Source organism: Callithrix jacchus, chromosome 3 (genome assembly GCF_049354715.1).
Source record: "Callithrix jacchus isolate 240 chromosome 3, calJac240_pri, whole genome shotgun sequence".
In the NCBI taxonomy this organism is placed as follows: Eukaryota; Metazoa; Chordata; class Mammalia; order Primates; family Cebidae; genus Callithrix; species Callithrix jacchus.
Window position 1 is genome coordinate 168,183,721 of NC_133504.1, and position 25,562 is coordinate 168,209,282.

Consider the following 25,562-nt stretch of genomic DNA (forward strand, 5'->3'; position numbering starts at 1 on the left):
TCTTTCATATTCCAGAATTCTCTCTGGTGGGGAGGATAGTTGGAATTCCTCAGCTGAGTCTGTGTCAAACAATTTCCTGCCTGGAGTTTGTGGACAAACTCAAGTGGCTGATAGCTTGGAATAGCCTCCAGCCCCGGCTCCTGGCCTAAGCCACCTGAGCCAAGTCATAGACCTTGGTATAGGGCTCAGTATTCTCTTCTATAATGGAAAGCATAGACTTTATGAGTGATCTGAGATGGGTCCAGTCCTAAAACACTCCAGGAGGCTGCAGCTGGAGAGGGCTTGCTGAGTTGTTAGTCTCCAAACCACATTTCATGTTGACGTCCCTCACCCACAGACCTCTCAGCCTTTCATTCTTACCTCCAACTAGCTGAAAGGCGCTGCTAAGAACATCCAGGGAGCACACGAAAAAGTAGAGAAATCCGAGAAGCAAAATCAATTTCCCAATCCCTCGGAAGACACAGAGAATCTTCCCTTTGGTGTCTCTCTCTGCAGGGTGGTGGGGTGGGAGGACAGAGAGAAAGGCATGAAACTTGGAAATGAGCTCAGAACTCTCCCTGCCTCCCCTGCCTTCCCAGCCTGGCAGCCGTAAGTTCTTATGTCTAGTGAGGCTTAGATGGGATGCAGCCACCGCTGCAGCTTTCAAAGCAGTTACCACTGTGGTCCATTTAGCTGAAATCCTGGTAAAGTGCCTCTAAAGGATTTGCATTTGGGAGGAGGGGGTCAATGCAGTCTTCAACAGACAAAACAGGCTCCGGCTCAGCTGAGCCACAGTGTCACAGAGAGAGGCAGGAAACAGCACTTGCCACCTGCTAAGTGCGGGGTGGGAGATAATGGCTGTCACGTTCTGAACAGCACAGAGTATTTTCTAGAATGCAGCTGTACAGCAGCAATCACAGCCTCAATTTATGGAGGGCTTGGGGCGTCATACATCCTGGGATGCTACATCCTTAGCTGTTGTTTACTCCACTGGCTTTTGAATGATGGTTCTCATCTTCCCCTCCCAGCTCTTTCCTTCCTACCTCACCTCCCCACCCCACACCCCAATCTCCTTTTTCTTCCCTGCTGTTTAGTTCACAGACAGACCTTCTGCCCTACATACATTTGGAAATGAAACAGTGATTGCTTGCACCCAGCTGTCTGGCTGCATATTCTGTTTTTCTAGAAACCTTCCCAGATGCCCACATTTGGGTGAGGGGGCCCCTCTGAAAGCCTTCTGAGAAGAGAGACCTCTTCCGCTCATCACTGTGTCCACAGCACCTCCAAACCAGTACCTGGAACCTGTTCGCCCACAGTGAATTATAAGGATCCAGACAATGTCCATCTTTGCTATAACCACAGTGCCTGGCACATTTGTTGAATGAATGACCCCCCAGTTACTCCAACATGCTTTGACTCAACTTCAAAGATGGGAGGGTGGCCAGACGCAGTGGCGCATGCCTGTAATCTCAGAACAGGGAGAGAGGCCAAGGTGGGTAGATCACAAGGTCAGGAGTTCGAGATCAGCCTGGCCAACATGGTGAAACCCTGTCCCTATTAAAAATACAAAAATTAGCCTGTAATCCCAGCTACTTGGGAGGCTAAGGCAGGAGAATTGCTTGAACCCAGGAGGTGGAGGTGGCAGTGAGCTGAGATTGCGCCATTGCAGTCCAGTCTGGGTGACAGAGCAAGACTCCATCTCAAAAAAAAAAGATGGGAGGGTGATATCCGTAGCCAGGACCCTTGCTTCAAGGGCATCAGAACAATGAAAAGGGGGAGGGGACAGGAGGACAGAAAGATGACACTGTGAAACACAGGAAGTTCCCCTCCTGCCTGCCCCAGCCAGCCTCACTTTTACCTGACCACTTGATCCCCGCATCCTGAAGAACAGGTAGGTTCCAGGGGTCGTCCACCTCGGTGGTCTCCTCTAACAGTGTCGCCGTGGAGTAGGTCGGCAGAAGTTCAATCTTGGTTACAGGTGCCCCAGTGTTATCTGAGGAAACAAGCAAAAGGAGTCATGAGTAATCAGACCTGAGTCTCGTGGGCTCCTCACAAGAGAAGCTGTTCCGAGGACAAGCAAGTAACACTCACTTTTGTTGGTCTCTTTGCTTTTATCTGGGGCGATGGGCTGCTGACTTTCGGCCCCTTCAAGGTACTGATTGGGGTTGGGCTGGGCATTTCCCAATTCAGGCCAGGGAGCCATGATCTGTGGATGAAAGAACAGCTAGAGCAGCAGCCGTGGAAAGGAGGCACACCCAGTTGCTATAAGAGGAAGAACAAAGCTTCTACTGGCTGGGGAGTTCAAGGGGAGGCAGCAGTGAAGGGAAGGGAAGGATTTCATACTTATGCCCCCTAAGTGCAGCATCTTAAGCGCCATATTTCACTTCTTGTGGTTCCCCATCAAACACTCACCAGGCAGTCACTAAAGCAAACAACCTCTCAGTGTTGGGTTAGCGGCATGCACCACCTTTAATCTCTTAAACTTGTTTTTGTCTTGACTTTCTCCATCAGTCAAAAGCAGGATGTACTGGGTGCGGTGGCTCGTGCCTGGAATCCCCCCACTTTGGGAGGCTGAGGCGGGTGGATCACCTGAGGTCAGGAGTTCAAGACCAGCCTGGCCAACATGGTGAAACCCCATCTCCACTAAAAATACAAAAATTAGCCAGGTGTGGTGGCACACCCTGTAGTCCCAGCTACTTGGGAGGCTGAAGTGGGAGAATTACTTGAACCTGGAAGGTGGAGGTTACAATGAGCTGAGATTGTGCCATTGCACTCCAACCTCGGCAATAAGAGCGAAACTCCAGCTCAAAAAAAAAAAAAAGAAAGACAGAAAGAAAATGTCTAGAAAGTGACTGGTATTGAGGAAGCATCCAATAAACAGCAGCAATTATTACTGTGTCATGCTGCCTGGATTAATCATCCTTTGTTAGAACCACATTCTTTTCAGCCTTCAAAAACGACCTTCTTACAATCCATTTTCTCCACAATGCCTTTCTCAGTGGAGACTGACACACCTCACATTCCAGTCCATGGAGTCCTTGTTCTTTGACAAGAGAAAATTAGTCCTTGTCCATTAGACAAAGCAGTCCAAAGGACTGGACGCAAGCAATTCACAGGAAAGGAACAAATGGCTAAAATGTCTATTAAAAAAGAAGCAAAAAAAGAAGAAGAAGAAGAAGAAGAAGCAATCCAGCCCGGGCACAGTGGCTCACACCTGTAATCCAGCACTCTGGGAGGCTGAGGCGGGCAGATCACCTGAGGTCAGGAGTTTGAGACCAGCCTGGACAACATGGTGAAACCCTGTCTCTACTAAAAATACAAAATTAGGCATGGTGGCACACGCTACTCAGGAGAATCACTTGAATCTGGGAGGCGGAGGTTATGATAAGCCAAGATCACACCATTGCACTCTAGCCCAGGGAGTAAGTGAAGCTCCATCTCAAAAAATGAAAAAAATCCAATATATTCAAACTAAAACAGTGACAACTCTCAAAGTAGCAAAAAAAAGAAAGAAAGAAAGAAAGAAATTAAGTTTGTTATGCTATGCTGGAGAAGATGTTATGAGTTGGACACTGCTAGAAGCCCTGGAAAAGTTGGCAAAACAGCCGAAGTGCCTTACATTCATCGTACACCTTTGACCCAGTCATTTCACTTCTAGAAATCAGGAAGCTAGGAATCTTTGCTCTCAGAAAATCAGAAATACCTGACTTACTCTGATCACCTCTTCCAAGAGGGCTTCCTAGAACCTGAGTCCACCTGACTCCTTTCCTCTCCAGCCTACTTCCTGCCTACCAGACTGCAAACCCAACCAAAAAGCGGACTTTGTCTCATTCATCACTTCATCTTTGAGATCTTGAGCTCTGCCGGGCATATCTACGACAGAATGAATGCGACATAGGCCGAAAAGATATTTGCTGCTCTGTCATTTACAGTGTTGAAAAATAAAAATAAAAAAAAAGAGAACTTACTCTACTATGGTACGTCCATGCATTGTAAGAGCATGCCATTAAAAAGGTTATACTGAATCAGTAAAACCACAGGAAAATGCTTTAGACAAACTGTGAATATAAAGCACTTCTCTGTTCCCTTCACAGCATCATCTCAACAAGCCAGACAAGATCCAGAAATGTTCTCTTGGGTTACAGTGGATGGTAAGACAGTGGGTGCTTTTTAAATTTTCTTAGAAAATTTCCAAATTCTTTTAAAAGCTACAGCTCAACCCCTCAGCCCACAAAGGTAAGATGGCTCAGCGACACCTGGAGGGAGGGAATCACACAGTGGGGGAGGGGTGGCTCTGCAGAGGCCTGCCCCTCACTACATGCATCCCTGAGCCACTCGGAGCTTCAGTTTCATCCTTTCAAAAATGGGCACAATAGACCATCTCACTTACTGAGCTGTTAGGAGGACTAATTGGTTAATACATGCAGCTGAGGCTACAGCTCGGTGCCTGGCAGAGTAAACACTTGGAACTTTTGTTTATTGCTCACGACACAACGAGGAAATGCACTGTGTCATGAATAAATGGTCTCACCTCCACTGCGTACCACAGACCATAAGCTCTTCACCTCCAATGCTCAGCACGGTCATGGATCTCAGTCAATATTTGAACAAATGAACCCAAAGCCTGTGAGGAAAAGATGCTAATGTTTGTTTTGTGGCAGGGGAGCATCCTGTGCAGTTTGTGAACCCATTAAATCTAACAAAGAAGGAATTTTTCATCTCACTGTACAGACAAAGAAATTGAGGCACAGAGAATCAAAGAAGCTTGCCCCCAGCTACCTTGGGGCTGGTGTCAAGGTCTGAACCCGAGACAGCTGGCTCCAAAGCCAGAAGCTTTTCCATAGATCTCCTGGCCAGGAGCAAAAGGAGGAGGAATCTTCCAGCCCCCAACAAAGCACCAGGGCACCCGGGGGCCCTAGGTCTAGGCACATTGGGGGCTCTGAGTGTTTTCGGATAGCTGGCTACATCGGCGTGTCTACAGGTCACTCCCACGTGGTCATGCCGATGCTAGAAATGCCCGCCCAAGAACACTGTAATGGCTGATGGGGGGGCGCGGGGGCAGTATTAAAATGGTATGTAAATACTCAATATTAGAGAATGTACCCTGGAGCTCTGAGCCCCTCTAAAGCATTTCCCCCACCCCCACAGCCCTGGCGCAACCTTGCTGCCTTGTTGTTCTCTCCCAGCTTTCCCAAGGCCTCACTCCAGCACATTCTTGCCACCCAGCAGCAGCAGCAGAGGAAGAGAGAAGTCATCAGTTGGAAGCTTTTTACTATAGTCCCAGGAGGAGAGTAGGAGGCCCCCAGTGCCCACACACCTGCTCCCCCGAGGCCCCCAGTGGCTTCTATAACCGAGCTGCCTGTGTACCTCACCCTCTTGGCTCCACTTCCTGCACCGCATGGGTACCCACTGCCAAAAAGAGCTCTGATTCTTTCTGGAAGACCCAGGAGAGGAACTTCCTTGACTCGGAAGCAGGAGAATGTAGGGCACCTGGCAGTCACCCAAGCCCTATGATCACATTGTTTGGGCTTCTTCAGCCAAGACCTGTTCTGGGGCCCCTTGTGCTCAGAGCCATAGTCAGGGACATCTGAAGAAACTGGGAGAGAAGGAAGCCCAGGGCAGTGGTCCCAGGAGGAACCAGTACACAGACACACAGTCTCCCAGCAGACGGTGGCCTTCACAAGCACAGCGGGTAGAGTATGGCCATCACATCCCCAGCACATAGGACAGTGCTGGGCACACAGTAGCCAACAGTGTTTCTGAGGCACTTTGTGCCTGGCACTTGCAAATTGGTGCACAAATTAACTCCCAGCATTTCATGTATTGATGTAAACTTAGAGTCTCCTTTAGAATGAACATTATCCACATTCTACAGAGGAAAAACTGAGCCACAAAGAAATCGATTGCTTCAAATCACATAGACACCACAGCACTGCAGAAATAACTTAATCTCATGCAGGCCAGTGTTCTCAGGATGCCCAAGGAAACTTTCTTGTATATTTTTTTTTTTTCTTTTTTGAGATGGAGTCTTGCTCTGTTGCCCAGGCTGGAGTGCAGTGGCGAGATCTCGGCTCACTGCAATCTCCGCCTTCCGGGTTCAAGCGATTCTCCTGTCTCAGCCTCCTGAGTAGCTGGGATTATAGGTGCTTGCCACCATGCCCAGCTAATGTTTTTGTATTTTTAGTAGAGACAGGGTTTCCAGCCAGACTGGAAAATTGCTTGTACTTTGAAAGAATGACTCCATACTTCAAAAATCCCCAAGAGGGTGATGTCTCCTTTTCCTCAGCTTCCCTTACAGCCATCACAAGGAAAAATAGTCACCCCTATAGGCTAAGGGTGGTGGCTTATACCTGTAATCCCAGCACTTCAGAAGGCCAACGTGGGAGAGACCCTTAAGCCTGTGAGTTTCAGACCAGCTTGGACAACATAGCGAGAGCCTGTTTCTACAAAAGCATTACTGCTATAAATAATCCCTTCAAGGACATAGTGGCAGTAGCGATGAACGGAGCCAAGGAAGCAACTGTCCTGGGCCTCACAGTGACTGGTAACTTCAGTTTACATCTTCGATGTGACGCACTAATAAAATTTTAAATACATTTATTCTATCACTTTAAACTTGGACCGTATTACCAAACCACACCCTCACCATGAGCTTTCAATTTGTATTTATGATATGATCAAATAAATTCTGTAATTAACTTGAAACTATATCAATTATGCTGCATTGTGTTGGGGGTTTAAAGCAGTTAAATGTGTAAACATAAACATACTGCAATCTTTTCAGCACTTTTTGTACCTTTGCATTTTTAAAATTCACTGAGATGAATGAATTCCCTGGGATGTCCTGACTGTTCCTCGCTGTCCCCAGAATGGAAGTGGCGGTGTGGGTGAGGATAGAGGGGTGGAAGATGCCTGAAACTGGTTATTAAAGCCCAGTTTATTCCAAAGCACTCTGATTCTGGGAAGCTGTTTCCTCATTACATTGAATTCGGGCTATTTTTATGTCTCTCTCCTTTGTGTCTAACGGTAACAATCAGAGGCCTATCCTCATACCACAGGGACTGTTGCAGTGAGATGGTTGAGCAATCTGGGGAGAGTTTTGGATGGGGCAATTTGTTTAGCATCCAAACCTTTTACAAAGCATGCCCTTCTTATCACCCATTCCCCAATTTACAAAAGCAGAGAAGATCACGATCAGCTGGCATGGGACAAAAGATGCAGTCTTTTTAATTTTTTTTTTTTTTAACAATCTGAAACAACAGCCACTCCTACAGACACAGTTTTACAAGAATACCCAACCCAGGACACATTAAAAAACTGCCATCACACAAGGGAAACAGGAAAAAGGACAGAACGACAAGGCCCAGAGCCATCAGGGCTAACACAGAAGCCCCCTGGTGCACCTCAACAGGAAAAGGGGGCTCAGAGTGATGAAATCCACAAGCTGCTTTCGTGAATTCAACATGTTTGAGAAAGGGACCGCCTCAAAGCAAACAAGATTCCAAGCTCTTCAGCTCCACGAGAGCCACCGGTGGCAGGCGCCACTCCAGGGAGCCTGAACTAACTCCATGCCATGCAGCCCCCACTTTCTGGCCTGAGGATGTGCATTTCCGGAACAAACTGATCAAGCCCACATCTCCTTGTAAGTCATCTCTCTAGCCTGCTCACCTGCCTCTGGCTTGGAAAACAGAAATTTTAAGCTTTGCTCCCCACGGGCCCTAATACAAAGACTGTCTCCTAGTCTCCTGAAATAACGGCAAAGAAGTACTGCATCATGTGGAAATCACACTTGCAAGGCGGGGAGTGTTCCATCACCATAAACCTAGAATTTTCATGGCCCTGAGATGTCTCATACCTCTTCTTATAAAGGGTGGAAGGCTGCAGCCCAGGGGCTCACGGGGACTGGCGTTAAGTCACATGGCTAGTTGGTGACCCCACCACAAATAGCCCAGTCACCCTGATCCTTAGGTGGAGACTTCTATCACTGGGGCCTTTCCTCTTCCAAACCAGGACTCTCAAAACAGCTATCATTTTAGAATCTGCAAGTGTGGCTGATTAATAACACTGTCAATAATAACAGTGTAGCAGTAAGAGCTGTAATTAAAGCAATAACCGTAACATTAAGAAGAAAACAGGTCGAGCTCGGTGATTCACGCCTGTAATCCTAGCACTTTGGGAAGCAGAGGCAGACGGATTGCCTGAGCTCAGGCGTTCAAGGCCAGCCTGGGCAACATGGTGAAACTCCGTCTCTACTAAAACACAAAAAATTAGCCGGCGTGGTGGCGGGCACCTGTAGTCCCAGCTACTCGGGAGGCTGAGGCAGGAGAATCGCTTGAACCCGGGAGGCTGAGGTTGCAGTGAGCCGAGATCGTGCCACTGCACTCCAGCCTGGGGAACGGAGACTCCATCTCCAACAAAACAGAAGAAAACTACTTGAACATTGTGGAAAGCTTTTTGTTTTGCTTTGTTTTGTTTTGTTTTTTTCACTTCTGCTGCCCAAAGCCAGCCAAGTGCATTGAGGTCAGCATCGAGGGTTATTTACAAGAACTAAGAGGATCAAAGTCCTTGAAAGAGAGAGGAGGAGGCCCCGGCGGCGGTACTCACCAGCGCTCCCTCCGCAGGTGCTGGGCTGGAGGCGGCGGCCAGGTGGAGCGCGGCGCCCCGGGTATATATGGAGAAGGTGTTGCGCAAAGAGGCCGGCGGCCGCTGTCATCACGCCCCTTCCACATTCCAGGACCGCCTGCCGCCGCCGCAGGGGCCTGCCTACCTGCCGCCTTAATGATCCCATCGCGACTTCGCCCGCTGCGCGGAGAAGACAGGCGGCTCGCCAGGCTGCGGGGTGAAAGGCTCCGACGGGCCCTGCCGCCCGAACGGGCCCGAACCGCCCCGAACCGCCCTGCGCCCGGTCGGCGTCCCGCGCGCCATAGCCTGGCTGGCGCGCGCCCTCTCCAGCCCCGACTGGGTCCGCACAAGATTCCCGCACGTGGTGGGTAGCGGGGCTCCCCGGCCTGGCCTTCACCTCAAGAGACAGGAAGACACAGATAAAAAGCCAGTTGGAAAGTCAAGGATAAAGCCCTCGAAACAAAGCCTGGATTGTTCAGCTTTATCAGCCTGGGGGGCGCTTTCTGCCCTCGGGTCTGGGCTCTCTAGGTCCGCAGCGGGAGAGGCTGGGTCCGTCAGGCTGAGGCAAGGGACTACTCCCTCCTAAGCCTGCTGCGGGTTTGGGAAACCACAGCCTGCTTCACATACTGCTCTGCCCGTGTCCCCTCGTTCTGCAGACTGCTGTGAGATAGGATCTGTCCCAGGGAGAGGCCACCCCCTGCTTATCACAGCAGCTCCCCAGTTATGTCCCTGGCACAGCTGGGCAGGCATTGTCTCCAGTGCTACAGGAAAGCCTTCCCTGGGGCTGAGTGACTCCCTGGGGCTAAGAGGTTTAAGGGGTTAGGGGACATGGCACAATGACCCAGGATTTGCTGAGCAGGAAGAAAACCTGCGTCTTATTCTGAAACCCAGACCCTCTCCTCTGCTGCACTCTCCTGGTTTTATAATGGAGCAAAATGAGGCTTGGAGAGCTCACTAGTTGCCCAGCTCCTCACAACAGCGGAAGCACCCTATTGGAACTAGCTGGCTTCATTCCAACGAGAGTTCTCTCCATTGTGCACAGGGAAGGAGATGGGAGCACGACTTCCAGGAACTACAGCGCTTGGTGCTCTCTGGGGCTGGTGTTGGCTGTGTCTATGCACACTGACTCTGGGGCCAAACTCTGGGAAATCGGTTTCCTATTCTGCCTCTAGCTTTTCCTGGCTCCATTTGCTCACGTGCAAACTGGGAATAATGGTCCCTGTTAGAGTAAAACGAGCTAAAATATGTAAAGCGTGTAGAACAGTAGTAGGCACATAAATAGTATTCAGTGCATGTTAATAATGAAAGTTTTCACAGGGAACCCCTGGTGTTGGGAGAAGATGGGTGGGAACCCATCTTGATTAGACTCATCTGGAATCTTCATGGGAGAAATCAAATCGGCTTGGGTTGCTGTCATAGAGGCATGATGGTTTTGCTAGTGGGTGTTGGACTTCAAAGCCAACCCTCAGACAATAATCAACCATCAACCAGTACCTTTGCAATAAGCGACTTCTAAAGCAGAGTCCACTGATGACCCAAATCCCCTGGCACCTGTTCACCAAGCTCAGCTCTGCCTCCAGACTTGGCAAGGCAGACTGCAGACACCACTTGGGTTTGCAGTGAGAAAGGGCTCTATTACCAGGATGCAGGGCAGGAAGGGTGCTCACACACTGCTCTCGGTGAACTTGACCTGGATCGGCAAAGCTAGGCTCTTAGTTCATGCCCTGCTCTGCCCTGTGCTTGGGGGTTCACAGGAGAGGGTCTTAATGGGCTGTTCACCTCAGTGAGACTCCCCTCCTGACTGTGGGCTTTCCTGTGGGACACAGACCTAATTGCCTTTCCATCACTTTCAACAACGGGTGAATGTAGGAGGGAGACCAAAATTTCAAAAACTTGGAAGGAGAAAAGGGTATCCCGTTTGTGTTCCAATTACAAAGGAAAAGCAGGTCCAATCCAGAATATTGTTCTCTTAATGTGTATAGATCTTGGTAGTAGATCTAGGGATGGTATCTGATTCTAGTTTGGGATTGTGATTTATATAACCTGTTTTACAAAGCATGAAGGAAAGATAGATGCTGTGTCTGTGTTTATCTCTCCCTTTAGGGGGCTACAATTTACTGAAGAACATTTTCCTACTGTTATTCCATCTGAGATACAAAATACTATCACCATTTAGTACTTCAAACATAGAGCCTTATGTATAAATGCAAACGTCTAAAATACTTTCATTAAGCCTGGGTGCAATGGGTAACACCTGTAATCCCAAGGCGGGCAGATCACCTGAAGCCAGGAGTTAGAGACCAGTCTACCAACATGGTGAAACCCTGTCTCTACTAAAAATACAAAAAAATCTCCTCTGCTTGGGAGGCTGAGTCATGAGAATCACTTGAACCCCAGAGGCAGAGGTTGCAGTGAGAGCTAACTGCAATCCAGCCTGGGTGACAGAACAAGAATCTGTCTCAAAATACATAAATAAATGAAATACTTTCATCAAAAATGTATACCTTTTTTCAACTCATTTCAGTATATTTTTGTGTCTATTGTCCTATGAGGTGAGATTTAACAAACTGGTGGGCTCTGTGTTAATCTGGAGAAGAAACACTCCATCCAGGGCCGGCTGCTCCCCTAGCTTCAGATATTACATGAGAAAATATGATCAGATGCTGTCAGATCTTAACTTTCCTGGAGAAGCTAGATATACAAGTTTTTATGTGAAATTTACCATTAAAAAAATACCGAGTAGGCCAAACAAAGCAGCTGGGTGAACTGCTGATTCTCATCCTGATGCTAGACATTCTCTCAGCTGTCCGGATCCTGCCCTGCTGCCCTTTCTACCAGTATATGGCTTGTCTCCAGGGCCCTCTGGCACTTCTTTTTGCCCTTCACTGGGGGTGACTTCTTTACAATGAAGTGGCAGAGAGATTCCACGGGAGTGGGTGGATGAAGGCCTTCCTGAGAGGTGGTTGTGTGGTGGGACAAAGTCACCCAAGAGTCTACTTTCTCCTTTCTCGTCCTCGGCTTGCTGTCTTACTCTCTGAGTCATCAGGCCTGGGAAAACCCAGGAGTTCAGGCTGATGGGAAAGTCGTAGCTCATTCTAAAGTCCCCGGCAGGATGGAGCTGCCAGTTACTGAAGGCGGAAAACAGGGAGGAAGGGCAAGTAACTGTCTGCTTGACTCTCAGCTGTCCAGGCAGGGCCTGGAGGGGAGGCAGCTGCGTTCTGGGCCTGCCTGCCCTGGTACCCACCCCTGGGGACCCACCGGTGAGCCAGCCCACTTAGTGCTTTTTTCATGGCCGCAGCTGCTGCAGGAAAGGAGCACAAAGCAGATTGCATCATAAAAGCCTGAGAAAGTGCCTCCAAAAATAACACCTGAACAAAACCGCTTTGAACTCTTGCATTCATTAGACGCTTCTTCAGGGCCCTATGGCAGTGTTGATAATCTCAGAATTGTTCAGTCAGGCTCGGTGACAGCGAAACTATCCCCTTAGATGCAGCCAGAATTCCAGAAAAGCCAAATCATGTGTTACATAGTCATGAGACAGCACCAGACTTCAAAGAGTCAGGTTTAAATGGAGAAATGCTAAAGGAACAGAACACAGGCCTGACATAATTACAGGCTGTCTTCAACCTGGCTTAAATATGTACATAAATATGCAAAGAAAAATACCGGAAAGCAACACACAAAGATGTTCATCGCGGTTATCTTTGGTCGTGGGATACGGGAGACTGTATTTTTCCATTTGTATGCCGCTCCTAGAAGGATTTAAGGCAGCTTACAAATCGACAAAATATAATTGATTTGAAACTAAGTGAGAAAGAGGTGAAGAGAAACGTAGGGGAAGTAAGACTGAGGCAGAGGAAAGGTAAGTGCTACTTACTAGGTGAAACTCTAGGACGCTCTCCATTTCTGTATGTCAAAGACAGCCTGAAAGGTCAACCATGGTAGTGATTATTGGTACTAGTAAGAGTATGTGAATATTTTGCCTGAGTTATTAAATATAACTAACAGTTCCTGATAATAAAATTTGCCTCGTTTACTTGGTAAGTCAGTAAATATAAAGCATTATCCTAGGCCTGGTACATAGTAGGTAAATATTTCTTTGATTTCCTATTATACGTTTGTTGTGACTAGAAGCACCGCCTAGCCTCTCAGGCTCACAGACCCTTCCCACCACACTGTATACATGGATTCAACTCGTCCTAGGTCCAGCACATAACTATCGGTTTAATGAATCAGGGCCTCAGAATCTCAAAGTTCCGTTGACCTCTGAATCTTGCCACCATGAAATCAGTTTTTTGTTTTGTTTTGAGATCTCAGCTCACTGCCACCTCCACCACCCAGGTTCAAGCGATTGATTATCCTGCCTCAGCCCTCGTCCGCCTCCCAAAGCGCTGGGATTCCAGGCATAGGCCAGGCAGAGATCAGGTTTTCTTGTTTATTTGTTCCTGTTTGTTTGAGATGGAGTCTCACTCTGTCATCCAGGCAGTAGTGCAGTAGTGCAATCTTGGTTCACTGCAACTTCTGCCTCCTGGGTTCAAGTGATTCTCCTGCCTCAGCCCCGCAAGTAGCTGGAACTGCAGGCTCCCACAACCACGGTCAACTAATTTTTGTATTTTTAGTAGAGATGGGGTTTCACTGTTTTGGCCAGGCTGGTCTCAAACTCCTGACCTCGTGATCCACTTGCCTAGGTCTCCCAAAGTATTGGGATTACAGGCATGAGCCTCTGCACCTGGCCAAGAGATCAATTTTTTAAAGTTATAAATGTTCCCCTAAAATCCCCTGCTATTGGCCTGGTGTGGTGGCTCATGCCTGTAATTCCAGCACTCTGGGAGGCTGGGACGTAATGATCCCTTGAGCACAGGAGTTTGAGACCAGCCTGGGCAACATAAAAAGACTGCAGTCTCCACAAAAAAAAATTTTTTTTTTTTGAGATGGAGTTTCACTCTTGTTACCCAGGCTGGAGGGCAATGGCACGAACTCAGCTCACTGCAATCTCCGCCTCCTGGGTTCAAGCAATTCTTCTGCCTCAGCCTCCGGAGTACCTGGGACTACAGGCGTGCACCACCATGCCCAACTGATTTTTGTATTTTTAGTAGACATGGGGTTTCACCATGTTGACCAGGATGGTCTCAATCTCTTGACCTCGTGATCCACCCACCTCAGCCTCCCAAAGTGCTGGGATTATAGGCGTGAGCCACTATGCTCGGCAAAAAAAATTTTTTTATTAGCTGGCCGTGGTTGGCACATGCTCAGCTGCTCAAGGGGCTAAGGTAGGAAGATCTTTTGAGCCCAGGAGGTCGAGACCTAGCCACTGCTCTCTAGCCTGGGTGACAGAGGAGACCCTATCTCAAAAAAGAAAACAGAAAAAGGCCAGGTGGGACAAAAATGATTCAGAGTAGTGAACTGACCCACTGATTTTCCCCTAAAAGGAACAGCTACTCCTCAGCTTCACCTGACTGTTTCTACAGGGAATTGGGGCAAGTGTTGCTACTTTTCTCACTTCAGAAGCCAGAAATTAAGACTTTTGGGTAAATTTTTAGAATTTTGGCTGGGTACAGCAGCTCACACCTGTAATCCCAGCACTTTGGGAGACCTGAGGCAGGTGGTTCACTTGTGGCCAGGAGTTCGAGACCAGCCTGGCCAACATGGTGAGACCCCCATCTCTACCAAAAATACAAAAATTAGCCAGTCTCATAACGCGGTCTCAAAATAAATAAATAAACAATCTAAAAATAAATTTTAAAATATTCAGAATTTAAGTGCGTGTGTGTGTGTGTGTGTGTGTGTGTGTGTTTAAAGCAACTGTAGAGCCAAAACTCCATCTCAAGCCAAATGCAGCCCACTAGCTGCTGGCTTGCCAGCTTATTACCTCTACCTGGGCCTCAAGTTTTTTTGTTTACAGCAGAAGATAGGCTGCATGAGGACGGGGTGCTTGTCTCTTACTCACTGCGGTGTCCCCCAAACCTGAAAGCATGTCTGACGAGGAGCAGAGCTCAGCTGACATTTGTGGGATGAGTGAATGGCACAGAGGACACTCTGAAACCACCAATACTGCGGCCTGTCTTTGTGCTAATTCCTTCCTTTAACAAAACCTCCTTAATCCCAGGAAGTTCTGAGATCACTAACAGAGCCCACCTGATTGTAGGCATCGCATTCCCACCCCAAACCCTTCCGGCTCTATCCCATCGCAGGAGGGTCGGGAGGGGCTGCTCATGTCTTTGATGTGTCCATGTTGACACTCGGCAGGTGTCCTGAGGATTGCATGCCAGGAACAACACTGGGTAACCGGAACAATGCAGGTTCCTTGACCTTAAAGGAACTCAATACAATTGACATCTTTTTCTACCTTGCTACAGGCTTTACCACCCCTGGGAAAGGCCAGAGGAGGCTTGCCATTTTTAACCACTACAGCTAACTTCCTTCACGCTTCCTGACCTGCAGGATCTGGGATCCTTGAGTGCGACTCACAGGAACGTGCAAGTGGGCAGACACAACCTACTCTCATCCTCTTTCTGAAAGGGAGCCTTCCCAATTTGGGTCACTGCACAAGTCACAGTCTCTTCTCTTACAGTAAGTCTGGCCAAATGTCAGTTCTTCCCAGAAGCTTCCTGAGTGACCCCTTTTGATCCAGATCAGTGATACTCACTGACCCCTTCTCACCACCAACCTATCAAAACACTCTCTTCTCTTCCAGGCATGTAAGGTACAATCCTGTGTATAATTCTGCTAAAACCTTTGCTCAGATAAAAGTGTAGGTGCAAGAAATAACTAAAAAAAAGAGAGAAAAAAATGTAGGTGCTGCCACTGTCAACTATTTATAGGCAACACAGAAGCGCAAACTGCTGAAGTTGGACTAAGCCATAGAAACCATCCAGCCTGGTGATTTTTTTTTTCAATGCAAACAGATGAAACAAAAGCAGAACTGCTTGAGCTGATTGTCCGTCCTTGCTACCATGGTCTTTCTTCTTCTTCATCTCCCTTCCTGCCCTGGGATAGCCTACAAAGACGGGGAGCGCAGGCTGGGTGGTGCACATCCAGGAGAAAGGATTCTGGGATTCCTGAGTTGCAGTTTGAAAATCTGATCGCACCCTTTTATTTGAGGGAGAAAAGCTTATTGAAGATCTCTATAGGAAATATTTTAAAGGAATCTGTAGTCATTGAGGAAACGGTGCAATTTCCAAAAGAGAGGGGGAAGTTACCATTGATGAACAGCCACAATTGAGGTTCTGTTACATGTCCCTCCAGTTCTCACATTTTTCTTTATAGAGGGTTTTTGCTATTTTCCAACCTGAGGCTGTGTCTGATCAGAGTCAGGGAATCTCCTAATGCCTACAGAAAACTGAGCTAGTCATGGTGAAGTGCTTTGTAGTTCCAGAGAGTTCGGCTTATACCAGGCTGACACCACGGGTCTGGTTTCATTCTGTTTCGAACCACATTTGCCTTTTTTGGTGACCTTGCATCTTATAGTAGATATGTGTAAGTGACAGATTCAGGACACTTGGGAAAATTCATGGGCAAGTGGATATGACAGTTAGAGCCAGGGTGTGGCCAGAGTTATAGCCATCGCAGTGGGCCTCCGTCAAGCATTCTCCAGCAGCTCAGAGCGGAGGCTGGGCATGCTTTAGTATCAGGCTACAAACCACTGAAGACTTTGGGTTTTTGTAGCGCAAGTAGCAGAGATCACAAATTTCCTTTCCTTCATTTTGGGCTAGTGATACTGTTTCTAGTCTTGCTGAGAAAAACAGAAGCCCTCAGAAGACACCTTCCCATCCTTCCACCAAATGACCTGATCATCCTGAATTTGTACCATAGACTCTGCATTTCCTCTTGCTACCTGGCTGAACAGTTACAGTTTGGTTCCTATCATAGACTGCCACTGACAGAGGCACCATGCTCTCGCCTCTATCATGTGCTTCCCTGAATGCCCCACCTCCTGCATCTTTTAGTTTTTCCCTTTATGGGAATCTTTCCCATTGGCAAACAACTTATTGAGTTTGTTCCGTTTTTAGAAGCCACCCCTCCCCGCCTTTGACCTCCCATCGCTCTTTGCTACTGTCCCATTTATCTTGCTCCTCTTTACAACAAAATTCCTTCGAAGAGTTGTCTATAATACTTCTCCACTTTTTATTCATCTCATTCCCCCTTGAACTGATTCTATCCAGTCTTTTGCCCCCAATATGCCACTAAAAGTGCTTTCACAAAGGTCATCACTGGCTCCCACGTTGCTAATCCAAAGGGCAGTGCTCAGTATCTGACTCAGCCTCTCAACAGCATCAAATGCTCAGTCCCTTGTGCTGTCTTAAAATGCTTTCATTACTCTGCTTTTTTCATATTCCTCCCACATCACTGGCCATTCCTCCAGTTAAGCCTCCCTTACTGGAGTCCCTTCCTGACCTCCACATATCAAAGTGTCCCAAAGCTCAGCCCTCAGTTCTCTAGGCCCACTCACCTTTCAAACTTTCCTATGACTCACAGCAAGAAATACATTTCACATCCTGACCAAGTTCATGGGCATGCACACAAATACAATCAAAATAAAACATTTCATAAAACAATGACAAACCTTTTGTAATCCGCACTCTAAAATTTTCTTATTTTCTTTCTTTTCACTCTTAAAAATTATGGTCAGGACCATCACTGAGTTATGAAATTGACTTCATGATTCAGTAATAAGTTACTACTGTAGCTTGAAAAATGCTGCCTTCATCTTTAAATGCCTTCAAGAGCCTTTTATGTTCAGACAACTTCCAACTTTATTATCTCCGGCCTGGAGGTGAGCTTTAGACGTGAATCTCAAGGCTACTGGACAGTTCTCCTAAATGTTTCACAGGCACATCCCACCAGCCTTTCAAATTTCACATGCCCCAAACTCAACTCCCGACTCCCACATCCTTCTCATCTCAGCAATGATTTTCCTAGTTGCCCGGATCAAAAAATCTTACAGCCTAAATTTTTGTACCCCTTTGACTTTTTCACCCCATTCGTAATGTCATAAAATCCTTCAAATGTTTTTCTCTTCAAAACGCATCCCCAGTGCACTCACTTCTCACCGTCTGTTTCCAAGCTGGCCTGGACGTTACCTTCTCACCTGGATTAAGTCTCTGTCTTCACTGGTCTTTCTGCATCCACTCCAACCCCTCTACAGTCTTTTCTCCCCTACAGCAGCCAAAGAGATCTTTGACACAATCTAGACAGTGTCATTTTCTACTCAAACCTTCCCATGCCTCCCCATCTCACTTACAGCACAATCTAAAAAGTCTTTCTAGGTTGGATGGAGTGGCTCACGCCTGTAATCCCAGCACTTTGGGAGGCTGAGGCAGGTGGATCACTTGAGATCTGGAGTTCGAGACCAGCCTGGCCAACATGTATTTTCCCGTCTCTACTGAAAATACAAAAATTAGCTGGGCATGGTGGCGCCCTTTTCTAATCTCAGCTACTCAGGAAGCTGAGGTTGTAGTGAGCTGAGATCACGCCACTGCACTCCAGCCTGGGTGACAGAGCTAGACTCCGTCTCAAAAAAAAAAAAAAGGAAATCTTAAAATATTTCTAAGACCAAACCCATCCAACCCCATTTCCTTCTGCTCTGTCCATAGCCTTCCTGCTGTTCCTCAAATGTGGCTATCATGCTCCTGATCCAAAGGGCATTGATTGGCCTTTCGGGTCTTTCTTCCCAAATGGCCCAAATAGTTGCACAACTTGCTTCACTCAGGCCTCAGTTCAAATGTTACCTCCTCTGGGAGTTCCACCCTGACCACCACTTGGGAGCCATGTAACCCCTTACTTTGCTTTGTTTTCCTTTTCTTCAAACTTATAACGTGGTTATGTATTTTTAACTTTTTCCATTGTTTGCTTACCATAAACTCCCTGGTGGTGGTGGTGGGGCGGGGGGGGGCAGGGGGTTCCTTTCTTGTTCACTGGGCCTACTAAGTGGCTGATGACACAATAGATACTTTTAATATTTGTTGACTTAATAAACGAAACTTGGGGATGGGCGGAGAATTAAAAAAACATAAAGAGGGGCTGGTTGCAATGGCTCACGCCTGTAATCCCAGCACTTTGGGAGGCCAAGGCAGTCGGATCACCTAATGTCGAGAGTTTGAGACCAGCCTGACCAACATAGAGAAACCCCATCTCTACTAAAAATACAGAATTTGCCAGGCGTGGTGGTGTATGCCTGTAATCCCAGCTACTCGGGAGGCTGAGGCAGGAGAATTGCTTGAACCCAGGAGGCAGAGTTTGCGGTAAGCCCAGGTTGCGCCATTGCACTCCAGCCTGGGCAACAATTGCGAAACTCTGAAACTCCGTCTAAAAACAAACAAAAACGAAAAGAAACTCAATGCCTTTAGTGCAAGCAGAACAATGTATGGAATGGCCAGATAGTAATTGATAGGGAAATGTGGGGCTTGAGGCAAAGTGTAAAGGGCATGCCCGCCCTAAAGTATTTACATTCACCTGCAAAACAAAAACCTAACCAAAAACAGCTTTGTGCTGACAACCAGGATCTTTCAACAGGCTTCCAGCTGGTGGGGAGCCCAGACTTCAAAAAGTCATGGAATGTTAGGAGTCGGCAATCTCCCCTCTCAAGGAGCCTTTGACTAGTTGGGCTAAGTGTAGAGGGCAGGTCTGGAGAAATTTCCATCAGGAGTGACATGGCTTACCCATCCCACCCCATCCAGATAGTACGTTAGCAAGAATTTTCCACTCGGAACCAAAACTGGCATTTACTAAGATTTATGTACTTGAAGCCAAGTCAACTTTTTACCTCCAGATTCAATATGGCTGCCTATTCTCACGTTGCTGTCTGCAGGCTGGAAGAATCTGAGTGGAAAATAACTAAAACATGTCAGGGGGACCTCGTGAACAAAGGTTATTTGGGCATCACTGGCGTGGAATTGAGCTGGCCAATAGAGATGTTGATGGAAATGCTATCATTCCATGCAATAACTTCATCTCCCTATTATCCCCTACATTTTATTGTGAGCACTTTTCTGTGTCACCAAATGTTCTTTGAAGCAGTCAACAGTCCACCTCCCAGCTTGTAAACGCTTCCCAATCCTGATGAGAATTATGGCCAGAGACATGGTGAATCACCTTCACCTCTCTCCCACCCCGGGCTGTCTTGAATCTTTTATTTTTTATTTTTTTTTTTTGAGACAGAGTCTTGCTCTGTCACCAGGCTGGAGTGCAGTGGCACAATCTCTGCTCACTGCAACCTCCGCCTCCTGGGTTCAAGCAGATTCTTCCGCCTCAGCTTCCTGAGTAGCTGCGACCACAGGCGTGTGCCACCATGCCTGGCTAATTTTTTTGTTATCTTTAGTAAAGACAGGGTTTCACCATGTTGGCCAGGATGGTCTCCATCTCTTGACCTCGTGATCCGCCCACCTCAGCCTCCCAAAGTGCTGGGATTACAGGCGTGAGCCACTGCACCCAGCTAGATTTTGGTTTGAGGTGCGATCAGGCTCTATCACCTAGGCTGGAGTGCAGTGGTAAGGTCTTGGCTCATTACAATCTCCAGCTCCCAGGCTCAAGGAATCCTCCCACCTCAGCCTCCCCAGTAACTGGACTGCAGGCACATGCCACGATGCCCAGCTAAATTTTTTAAATTTTTGTAGCGACATGGTTTCGCCATGTTGCCAAGGCTGCTCTTGAATTACTGAGCTCAACTGATCTGCCCCTCTCAGCCTCCCGAATACTGGGATTACAAGCGTGAGATGACACTCCTGGCCTAACCCAATGATTTTCATTTAAAATAGGTAACTGAATAACTGATTTAGACTTAGGAATTAAAGTTGAAATTTTTTTTCTGCATTAGAACTCTGATTCAGTTGAAATCTAATTAAGTTTGTAAACCATGTTGGAACCCTGATGAGAAACTTCAGATCCATCATTTTTAGGTTTGTTAGACTTATAAAAATTATTTGGATAGATTGGAAGTTTTGTTATATTAGACAATTACAGTAATTTATAAAAAGTAAATATATTAAAAGTATAAATGAGGTTTAAGCTATAAAGTGTTTTTAAACTGTGTTGTCTAAACTTTAGTAAATTTATAAATAGTACAAAAATATTTATAAACTGAATTTAAGATGAACAAGAGTTTTTAAAAGTTAAAACTTTAACAAATTAAAAATGCAGTTTCAAAACCTAAATATTTCTGAATAATTCTTTCCATGCATAAAACCCAACTCTCAAGCTCATCTAAAATAAAAAACAAAAAAATGCCCGTTTGAAAGATGGAACATCCCTGGACCTCTGGATTGCCATATTTGCCAAGAATGCGTAACACGCGACACGATTTGGGTTTACTTTTTTAATCTTCACAGCCACCCTTGATTCCATTATCCACATTTTGCAGATTACCTCATCAGACGGTGAAACCAGGATGTCAAAACCTATCAATTTTCACCTCTAAACTTTTATCTTAATTTTTTTTGAGATGGAATCTCCCTCTGTCCCCCAGGCTGGAGTGCAGTGATTCGATCTCGGCTCACTGCAACCTCCACCTCCCAGGTTCAAGCTTCCCAAGTAGCTAGGATTACAGGCTCCTGCTACCACGCCCAGCTAATTTTTTTGTATTTTTAAGAGAGATGGGGTTTTACCATCTTGGCCAGGCTATTCTTGAACTTCTGACCTCGTGATCCACCCGCCTCGGCCTCCCAAAGTGCTGGGACTACAGGCATGAGCCACCATGTGCAACCTAAATTTTCATCTTTTAACTTTCGATTTCTAAATGTGCAGTCTCACAAATTTGGGAAGCAGAAGTGGGAGGACTGCCTGAGGCCAGGAGCTCAAGACCAGACTGGGCAACATATTGAGACTCTGTCTCTACAAAAAGTTCAAAAATCAGTTAGTCAAGGAAGTACACCTGGGGTCCTAGCTACTTGGGAGGCTGAGTTGAGAGGACTGCTTGAGCAGGAGGAGACCAAGGCTGCAGTGACCTATGAGCACAACACTGCACCCAGCCTGAGCAACAGAGAGAGACCCTGTCTCCAATAAACCTCAAAAGCCTGAATACTCAATTGTTACATTCCCAGGACAACCCTAGATTATCTGATAATTTTATCTCCATTTTGCAGTTGAGGAGTTGGGCTCGGGAGTTTAGATTTTGCCCACGTTTCTGGTCCACTCAGCAATCAAACCAGATTCACAACTTGACCAACCTCTCATAAGCCTAAGCAAGGATCTGTGGACATCATCTCCTAAATGAGTCCCAAGCTCTCCAACAGGCTCCCCGGGTTGCTCTTTGACAGCCAAGCACACTCTCATTACACTGGACACAGGGACTAGCCCCTTGCTCCACTCCCAACACGCAGAGAGCCTGTGGGCTGGAAAATGGGGACCTGGACTGCTCACCCCAATTTCCTTCATCACTCCAAGCCCCACACGATGTTCTGACACCAGCCTTCACTACCTCCCCAGAGACCACTTTTGCCCACCCAGGACTTGAAGAAACTAGTTATACTATGGTGAAGGTTCCAGATCCCTCAGACCCGCATTGATCTTCATACCTAGAAAGAATTCAGTCGAGAAGAGCTGGAAACTGCTGGAGTTAGTCGGAGCTGACAAGTGCTGGAGTCAGAGATGGACACCGCTGCCGAGCTGGAGACAGCTGGAGACCGCTGCAGAGCTAAAGACCGCTTCAGTCAGAGCTGGAAGCACTAGTCTCAGGAGGAAGATAGGAGGTCTTAAACAGGTCCCACTTAGCCCCACCCATTCCTGCAACCTCCCTAATTTAGTCAGCCCAGTCCCACCCTGGGGCAGGTTTAATCACATCTTCTCTCTGGTTGGAAGGTCCTGTTTTGGAGTTTGTTCCTTGGTTTTAGGCACACTCACGTCAAATCCCTTGTTCCGGTGATGCGCCTGAGCAGGCCTCTCTAACACACACACCTATGTGCTATAAGGGCATTAAAGATAAAAAATCCTGGGCCAGCCCACCCTGCATCCCCCACCAAAGGAGAAAATAGGATGTTTCAAGAAAATTCTAAACTCATCTGAGTAGCTGCGCAAGGTGGTGCATACCTATAGTCCTAGCTCTTTGGAGGCTGAGGTAGAAGGATGGAGAGTTGGAGCGCAGCCTAGGCAAAATAGCGAGACCCTGTTTCCAAAGGAAAAACTAAAGCAAACAACAAAAAAGAAAAATATCTGTAAAACTCACTCAGAAAAACAGAGAAGACAAGAATAGAGAAGAAAATTCAGAAGAAACTAAAGAAAGGAGATGAAACAAGCCCTATAAGATATCAAAGCACACTAAAAGACTACAATGATCAAAACAATGTGGTAATAACCAAGGAGCAGCAAGATGAATGATTGAATAAAATGTCCCAGAAATAGATTCCTGCCAATGTTTGATTAAAAAGGCATTCCAAATCAATTTTAAAGTTAAAGATTACTAATAAATTTTCTAGAGTAACCAACTATCCATTAGAAAAAAAAAATTGACTTAGACATATATCATATATCAAAAATAATTACAGGGATGTTGATTCAGAATGGAAAAAGGAGGGGGGAAGAAAAAAAAGGAAAGAAAAAGAAAAAATTAAAAATTAATTCCAGAAGATAGACTTTAAAACTCAGATCATAGAAAAACCATGAGTGAGATAAACCAGAAGAGCTTAGATTTGATAATATAGCTATAAAATTGGGCAAATGCAGTGGGAAAAATATTTCCACTGAATGGAATAATAAACAATAGATGGAACATTTGTTGAGTTCATTTAAATTACAAAGCCAGACACTAAGGGTTCCATAAATATAAGGAGTAAGCAGAAAATCCACCACAAAAGACATAGATCTACTAATTCAATCGTGAAAATGCCAATAATTTTTGAAGTACTTATTAAAACCATGAGTAGACACTTCTTCCTACTAGTACAATTTGTTTGAAACGTTGATGTTTAACAGTGTCGAGGGAGAAATGAAATAGGTGTTGGTGATTCATGTCAATAGAACCTTTGAGGGATAACTGGAAATATGCATTTATTAAGAAACATGGCTTTTTAATCCTTTGACTTAGTAATTATGTTTACAGATACCCCACATTGAAAAAAATATTTTATCCTTATGCATGAAAATATTCAGTACAGAGTAAAGAATAAAGATCAGAAAGACACAAAGTACATATCCAGAATGGGAGAGTGACATTTTCACTAGATAAGCTAGACTGCTTGCAGTCACTTTAAAAATGGCATTTATGAAAACAATGTAGCAATGTCAAAATGTTTATGATACAATACAACCAAGAAATGCTGAATTCAAATCAGAAATATGGGGTGCTATGGTCTGAATGTTTGTGACTCCCCTCCCCCAATATTTATGTTGAAATCTAATCACCAAGCTGATGGTATCGGGACCCAGGGTCTTTGGGAGTTGATTAGGGCATGAGGGCGTTGCCTTCATGAATGGGATTAGTGTGCTTATAACAGAAGCCTGAGAGATCAGGAGTTCGAGACCAGCCTGGCCAACATGGCGAAACCCATCTCTACTAAAAATACAAAAATTAGCCAGGTGTGCTGACAGGTGTCTGTGATCCCAGCTACTCGGGAAGCTGAGGCAGGAGAATCACTTGAACCTGGGAGACCGAATTAGCAGTGAGCCAATATTGTGCCACCACTCAGGCCTGGGTGACAGAGCAAGACTCCATCTCAAAAAAAAGAAAGTAATTAAAGATGCCCCAGAGAGACCCCTGCCACTTCCACCACGTGAGCACATGAGGACATAGCTAGAAGGTGCTGTTCTATAAACCAGGAAGCGGCTCCTCATCAGGCAGCAAATATGCCCACACCTTAAACTCCGGTTTCCCAGCCTAAGAATTTTCAGAAATAAACTTAAAACCTCTGTGTGTTTCGTTATTGTTGTTTGTTTTTTGAGACGGAGTCTTACCCTGTCGCCCAGGCTGGAGTACAATGGCTCAATCTCAGCTCACTGCAACCTCCGCACCCCTCCACCCAGGGTTTAAGTGGTTCTCCTGCCTCAGCCTCCCAAGTAGCTGGAATTACAAGTGCCTGCCACTGTGCCTGGCTAATTTTTGTATTTTTTTAGTAGAGATGGAGTTTCACCATCTTGGCCAGGCTGATCTTGAACTTCTGACCTATTGATCCACCCACCTCAGCCCCTCAAAATGCTAAGATTACAGGCGTGAGCCTGTATTTTTAGTTGAGAAGGGATTTCACCATGTTGTCTAGACTGATCTGGAACTCCTGACCTCAGGTGATCCACCCGCGTTGGCCTCCCAAAGTGCTGGGATTACAGGCGCAAGCCACCTCGCCTGGCCTTTTTTTTTTTTATAAAATATCCAATCTGTGGTATTTTATTATCGCTGCCTGTGGTAAGAAAAAAATAGGGGAAAAGCCCAGCAATGCAACAAAGACAAGATGTATCTCGATTTGTCAGAGTGATTGTTTTAGGAAGATAAGATTAAAGGGATTATTTTAAACGTTCCTTATTTTTCCCAATTTTCTTTGAAAGAGGTTTTGTTTTGCAACGTGACGTTTTTTAAAGAGCACACCAACAAACCTTACATTTGATCAATGCACTTTAGTCGTTGAAGGAAAGACACAGAGAAGGAAAAAACGATGTCAAGGAAAATAAAAGACGAGGGAGAGAAGTTGAGACTCTAATAGTCACAAGGCAGAGAGGGAACGTGAGTGGAGGAAGACGCTCAGGCTTACTGAGGAGCCAGAGCAGGGTGTGATGCAGGTAGCAGGATAGACACACTCTCAGACCAAGGGAAAGTGAGATCCGAGGGAGATTAGAAGAGGGGCTGCAGGGAGGAAGGAGCCAGGTCACCCAGCTCAGCTGTAAATTCAACTTTTTCAAAAAATAAACACTTTAGATATGATAGTATATTCATCTCTAAAGTTTGAAAACACTTGAGGCTCTTGGCAATTTTTTTCTTCGTCTTCCGTGGAGAAAATGCTCAGTTTCTGTTCTAACAAGAGAAGGGCATTACATTTCATATTGCA

The 25,562-nt window shown here is 46.2% G+C and overlaps 1 protein-coding gene across 6 annotated transcripts in view; it reads right to left on the reverse strand.

The window, feature by feature from the left end:
- Positions 1-22,261, reverse strand: part of SLC34A2 (solute carrier family 34 member 2) — a 36,375-nt gene extending 14,114 nt beyond the window's left edge. The window contains exons 1-5 of one of the 6 annotated variants that reach the window (XM_078367411.1): positions 22,110-22,261; positions 4,511-4,603; positions 2,071-2,185; positions 1,838-1,972; positions 361-489 (exon numbers count right to left, since the gene is read on the reverse strand). In XM_078367411.1, the coding sequence (XP_078223537.1) occupies positions 361-489; positions 1,838-1,972; positions 2,071-2,182 (376 nt within the window). In that variant the 5' untranslated portion in view covers positions 2,183-2,185; positions 4,511-4,603; positions 22,110-22,261. Of the gene's footprint in view, positions 1-360; positions 490-1,837; positions 1,973-2,070; positions 2,186-4,510; positions 4,604-5,351; positions 5,463-8,583; positions 8,624-8,746; positions 8,940-22,109 lie in introns of those variants that run through there. The other 5 variants (XM_017970642.4, XM_078367410.1, XM_078367412.1 and 2 more) reach the window with 5 other exon arrangements.
- Positions 22,262-25,562: the final 3,301 nt, after the last annotated feature.